The sequence below is a fragment of the Seriola lalandi genome, unplaced genomic scaffold, assembly GCF_002814215.2.
Source record: "Seriola lalandi dorsalis isolate HSWRI2012SDOR001 ecotype SW California unplaced genomic scaffold, Sedor1 jcf7180002054928, whole genome shotgun sequence".
NCBI classification, from domain to species: Eukaryota; Metazoa; Chordata; class Actinopteri; order Carangiformes; family Carangidae; genus Seriola; species Seriola lalandi.
Window position 1 is genome coordinate 113,090 of NW_019525480.1, and position 6,464 is coordinate 119,553.

Consider the following 6,464-nt stretch of genomic DNA (forward strand, 5'->3'; position numbering starts at 1 on the left):
TGCTCGCTGTAATTTGATCAAATAAGAGGTAATAGTGCATATGTTGGGGACTTTCATCGCCGGATTAATCCACATTTGGTGTTCTATGAAGTGTCTGGAGCAGCAGGACAGTGTGTGGGACTAAATCAGAATAATCTCACACTAACATGGGACATTTCCTGCTTTTACTGATTATTGACACTTGAACATTTTGCTGCTATTACACACTTTCAATTTTGTTTAGGTAAAGTTTATCACTGGTTTTATATTAAGAGCCAAAACAACAACTAACAAGTGATAATCAGATGATGGAAAATGTAAATGTTGATGATCAAACTCTTACATTTTTAAAATGTACTGTAAAAAGTGTGAAACTTTAAAAAAGATGTTTCTCATGTTTCCTTTATTATTTGTTTCTTTATTAGACAAGCAAACAAAAATAAAATACTCAAAGCAAACATCAGTGATCTCAAACATATGTATGACTTCCACTGCATACTTTAAGGCAGATATACTTCACACAGGGCGAGTGCAAAACACGAGAAAGAGCCAGAACAGACGAGTTAACAGCAGATCCTCACATGCCTGAAAAAAACAAACAAAAATTTTGCACATAAAAGAGGCCGAGAAACGAGGCAGTGAAAACGTCTGAATTCTCAAAACTCAAAACACTTTCAGGTCAGTCAGTGTGGCTCCTCACTCACCCGTGATTTGTCCTAAAATCAGGTGTTTATTGTAAATCGGTGTCTTTACTCCGTGTCTCTACCAGCTGCTGATGAGTTATTTTTCTTTTATTTGTTCACTTTTGCAGGTGAACATTTCATAGTTAGTTATTTTTCCCTACTTGAAAACTGAGCTGACACTAGAGCACACACTTCAAAACATGAACACGCCTGAAAGTGTCACAAGGAAAAAGGATATTAGAAAATAAAAACCCTGATATTTGAGCTGCTGTAGACGGACTATGGAAATGAATAAATTAAACACTGGAGCAGCCTGAACAGTGGTAACACTTGAGATATGATGAATCCAGACACTGCATGTGTTTCAGTAGGATTCACACATTGTAACTGATTCCCTCATTAAATAAAACAGAATCTTATGAGCTGGTTGTGCTGCTGAAATATCATCTATTACCTGCAGACAGTAAATAAATTAAATCACAGCACCATCAGTTTAATTCCTGATGTGTCTTATTGAAGAAACAATCATTTTTAGCAGAAAACCACGAGTTTAAATGAAGCTCAAACGTCACTGCTAATTAAAATAAAGCAGTGGATCAGTAATAATTCTTGTGTGAGGAGCTTCGTGCTGCCGGTGTAAAGTGAACATTAAGTTTTGTTTTGACCTCATTCGTCATCAGTTTGTACACAACAACAACAACAACAACAACATGTTTAAAGTTCAGACAATCACCAACAGCATCACAAAGTCAATTCTGTGACTAAGGCAGGAAACAAACAGTGGTTCAGGTTCATGTCTCTGTTCTCCAGTGATTACGACTGAATTCCTGATGCAGAGTAGCTTCACTTCACTTCCAGCACCAAACAGCTCATGCATCAGATTTAATAACTAACAAGCTCCATTATTTTCTTTTTTTTCCCTTTTTCCAAACAGTTTCTATATTTAGATATTTAGATCACTGACCAACGAAAAACAGCAGTTAAAAACAAAGTTGACAAGATAAGGCAGAAATAAAAAAAATCCCTTGTGCTTTGCTTGTGCTCATAAGTCATTATCTTAGAGAGGAACATGGAGAGCATCAGCATCCTGCAGCACTCCGTCATCAGGTCTGGACTTTACCTCCAGCTGAAGGAGGTTTCTCTCCAAAAACATGCGACGCTGCTTAATATTTAAAACAATCATTTACTGAGAAGTCTCTCTGTTTTTAAATCGAACCTTTCAACTCATCAAATGAATCACTATATACAGATACAGCCCAGTGTTGTTCATATTTACAGACGTAACTCTGTGTGTGAAGATCTCTAAACTATCTACAGTCATTATTTTACACCCCTGAGGAGCTTTATGACCTGAGTAGCTGCTTTTTATTCTGACTCCTATCGGACTGTGTAAACACTAAAGCTGTGTATAAAAATATAAATGGTCCCTTGTTGTATTTTGTGCTGGATGTCCATCGACAGGAGCGGGTGGCTCAGAGGAATGTTAGAAGCGGGGGTGAATCAGACCTGGGTCGACTCCAGCTCCGAGTCTGCGGCTCCTTGGCTCTTATCTGGGACTCAATCTCTCCGAGTTTACTGTGCCAGATCATACTGATCAATCCAGGAAATAAAAGCTTTGTTGAATCTGTTCCATACATTTTTTTTTTCCTGCTTACGTAGGAGAAAAAAGAGACGCAGGACACTGAAATAAAAACCCTAATTAAAAAGGGAAGGACACTGGTGGCTTCACAAAGAGAAGATTAAACTTCCTTCCCTTCCAAACATTCTGGTGCGTTCACTTTCTCAACAATCAGTAAATTAAAACTTCGGCTTTAGACAATTAAATACAGCTTGAACATCAGGTCAGTGGATCCCATTAGATGAAGTAGCGTCGCCGTGCCAACCATCATCAGTCAAGCAGAGTGATTATATTTTTAACCAACAAGAACATCTTTACTTTAATTCCACCTCCCTGTAGTGAGTATTTACAGGCAGCGTATAGACATGTAATAAATGGTTTATAACACACTATAATGTGCAATATGCAGCGCTACATGTTTATTAGTAACAACTGTAACTCCTCCTGTGGACACACACAACTGAAGGCTGCTGTTAAACAAATACAAACAGTTAAAAATCTGTTTAAACTACATTATTACTCTGTTATAAACCATTTATTACATGTTCCTATAGTGATTATAAACGCTACATGGACGTGTGACCAGAACAGATTTATTTTGAGCCTCATGTTGGGATCCACTGAGTCGACCGACAGCTGATCTACTGATGATTGTGCAGTTTTCTGCGTGACGACACAGAACTGAGAGAAATCTAAGTGTCACTTTCTTTTTTAGGAAAAACAAAATAAAAACAGCCACACCAGTAAAAACAGAAACCTAGAGACGTACCAGATTAAAGAAAATGTTTCTCATGAGCAACTTTAGCAGAGAAAGTTTAGACGAGGAAACTGATCACCAGTCAGTTCTGAACAGGCTGGTGCTGCAGCAAACACACACGTTCACTTCATCATTCACAGATGCTTTTAAAAAGGTTATTGATCTGTGTTTGATTGATCAGAAAATAACACGTTGTGACATAAAGGGTGAAATCACCTGCTGGAACAAAATCTTATCTTCAGAATATTTTACACACGTTGAGGAGCAGGTAACGACTCATTTCTAGACGAGATACTTTTCTCCAGAGAGGAAACACTGAGCAGCAGCATCAGTGTTTACTACAGAACAGCTGATGGATCAATGAGGCGTACCTAAGCTGAAGAGTCAGCTGTTCACACGATCCTGTACCACATGATCAACAATCATCACTGCGGCTGAAGACGACAGTGTACTATAAAAAAAAACAGAAAGAAAAAAACAGAAAGAAATCCAGATCTGATGATGATGATGATGATGATGATGTTGAGTCACAAAACACACAAAACAAGTTCTCAAAGATCTTCTCAAACGGGCCGAACAGAGGGAACCTCAAATCAAACGTCAGTGATTTCTGTGTCTCGGCTCTTTGGACGTTCTTCTGACATCAAGTCTCAGTTTAACAAACTCAGCGGCTCCATGATCATCAGGTTCTTCTAAATCAGACATCACATCCAGCTGCATCATCTCCTGAGCAGGAAACCTCAGCGCCGTCTGAGCAGCTGCTGGTGAGGAGATCAATCATCCAGCGGCGTCTGCGAGGAGATCAGCTGGTTCTCCTCAGAAGTTCTGCTGCCGCCGTTTCTTGGCCTCGATGGCGTCCATGATGGGCTGCCTCTTGGCCTGGTAGCGCTGACGGATCTCCTCGATCTCCTGCTCCATCTGAGGGTCCAGAGATGCGAGTCTCAGCCGCAGCTCCTCCACCGACCACGAGCTTACCTGAGGAAAGACACATGAGGCCGAGTCATCAGTGATTCCTCTCACCTGGAAACAGACGGAGGCCTCGTCTCTCAGGGCAGAGCTCTGAACAACACCCGTTGTTTTCGTTCAACCAAACAAACTCAGATTCAGTTTCACAATCAAAACACAACAAACTGATTTTCACCGTTAAGAAAAGTTAGAAATCACTTGACTGATTTTCAATCAACTCATTAATTAATTGTTACAGTTCCATCACATTATAATGTTTTTAATCCCTGCATCAGTAATCTGCAAAGATAATGTGACTTTGATCATTTAAATACATGTTTATCACTAAGATCATCATCATTATTATATTATGAGGTGATTCTGATGTTTCATCAAACATTTACAAACATAATGAGGGAAAATATTAGAAACATGTTTCAACAACACGATCATCATGAAGCTCTTACAGGAAGAACGAGGCGGAGCTGAAATCCATTAAAGTGCTTATACAATAATGGAAATTTAAACATCTTTGATTCTGGGACATTCAAACTATCTGCAGATGAAGACCATGCAATGTGACAGAAAGCATCAGTCAAGCTACAAAATGGATGTTAAAGTAAGATTGTTTAGTCAGCTGCTGTTTCCACGGTAAAGAAGCTTGAAATGATCCAAAGCTTCACTTTCATTCTACCTTCATCATCATCATCGTCACCTGTGTGCTTCCCCTCACTGCTGTCCAGGTTCACACGGACTCTGGAGTCACTTCCTCTGATTCAACAAATTAAAAGCCTTTGGGAGAATGTCAGACCTTTACAGAGTCTATCATCTGACGGCCGGAGAGTCTGTGTTCGGCCTCAGACCTGGAGCTCGTTACTCTCTGAACTAATGACGTCTCTTCCTGTGCAGGTGGAGGATTTCATGACTTGAATCCCGGGGATCAATCGGTACCGAGTCCATTAATGGACACTTAAGAAAATCTTTAGCACAACCCTAAAATATCTGATGCGTGACAGTGAGGTGTGTGATGAGTGGATCTATTCTAGTTGCTTTCAAAGGCTCCAGCTATTGACATTTACTCTCTCTCTCTCTCTCTCTCTCTCTCTCTCTCTCTCTCTCTCTCTCTCTCTGTGCTGTGGGCCTCAGATAGGGACCTGGTCCGGCTTTAGCTTCGCCCCGGGGGATTTCTCCTCTCAGCTTTTACCAGCAGCACTTCGCTCTCAGGCTATTTATTACCCACAATCAATGGAGCTAAAATAACACTGGCATCCTCGTCCACCACACAGATAACCGTGAGGAGAGGAGGGAAGGTCCAACAACCGGGCGACACCAGGGTCAAGGTAAAACTGATACCGACAAAACCTCCGATCAGCTTTAAGCCTGACGCAACACTCGCTGTAAAACCCTCAGTGATCAGGATTATTCCTCTCACACAGCAGAAACACTAAAACTAAAACATCCAGAGAAGCTTCCTCATGATCTCCTCGCCCCCCCTCAGATCCGTGGTCGGTGCGTTTCAATCACTACAATACGTCTGTTGTTCAGTCGCCTCCTCGTGCTGTAGCTCCAACACGCTAACAGAAGCAGCATATTTATTCTTATTAGGAAAATACTGAACACACCTTTTCCACTGCAGAGCAGCAGAAACAGTGAGAAGCTCCGTCGACACGGCTGCAGTCACAACTCGTGGACAGTTACAGAAACATTTTTTATTGTTGCACCGTCGCTGACTGTCGCAGCCGCAGTGTTTAAGTACAGAAAACACTTAGTCATTAAACATTTAGCATTTGAGCTAACAGCTGACAAACACGCTCTCCTTCACAAACACACGTAGTGGCTGGAGGAGGAGTGAATGAATGAACAGCAGAAGGTTTATACGAATGTTTCCTGAGCAGATCTTTTTTTTCCTGGACACAAAAAAACAGGAAAGAAGAAGAATATGGGAAATAACTTGTTTTCCCTCACACACTAATCACATTTGATTTTAATTAGCTATAATCAATAGTTTTCTATAAACAGAGGATCACTGGACAACTTGTACGTGAAATAACTTCCATAGTTGTGAGGAATAAACTGGACAAAGAAACGAAAGGTTCCAAATAAACAAAGAATAAAGTAAAAGATTTTAGAGATTTTAACTTAAAACAAGCTGCAGCACAACAACGTTAAACCGTCTGAACATGTTTCATTTACACATGAACTCGTGTCTGACTGTCGTCTGCACAACCGGCTCTGCTCAGTGTTTCTTAGTCAATATGAAAACCAGCAGTCTACTGGGAGTTATGGGAAGACTGCTAAAACCACTGACAGGAAATCACACACACACACACACACACATACACACACACACACACACACACAGAACATATCGCTGATGACGAGCTCATTAACTGTCGACTTCAGTCTGTGGAGAAAAGAAAACCAATAAGGGAAGAATAAAAGTAGACAGAGGAAGAAAAACAGAGAGAGGGGGACGCAGGGA

At 40.6% G+C, this 6,464-nt stretch overlaps 1 protein-coding gene across 1 annotated transcript in view; it reads right to left on the reverse strand.

Annotated features, from left to right (window-relative positions):
• Positions 1–365: 365 nt before the first annotated feature.
• LOC111644289 (serine/threonine-protein kinase 4-like) overlaps positions 366–6,464 on the reverse strand; it is a 34,587-nt gene continuing 28,488 nt past the window's right edge. The window contains exon 11 of the mRNA XM_023393091.2: positions 366–4,012. Coding sequence (XP_023248859.1) covers positions 3,854–4,012 — 159 coding nt within the window. The 3' untranslated portion in view covers positions 366–3,853. The remainder of the gene's footprint in view (positions 4,013–6,464) is intronic.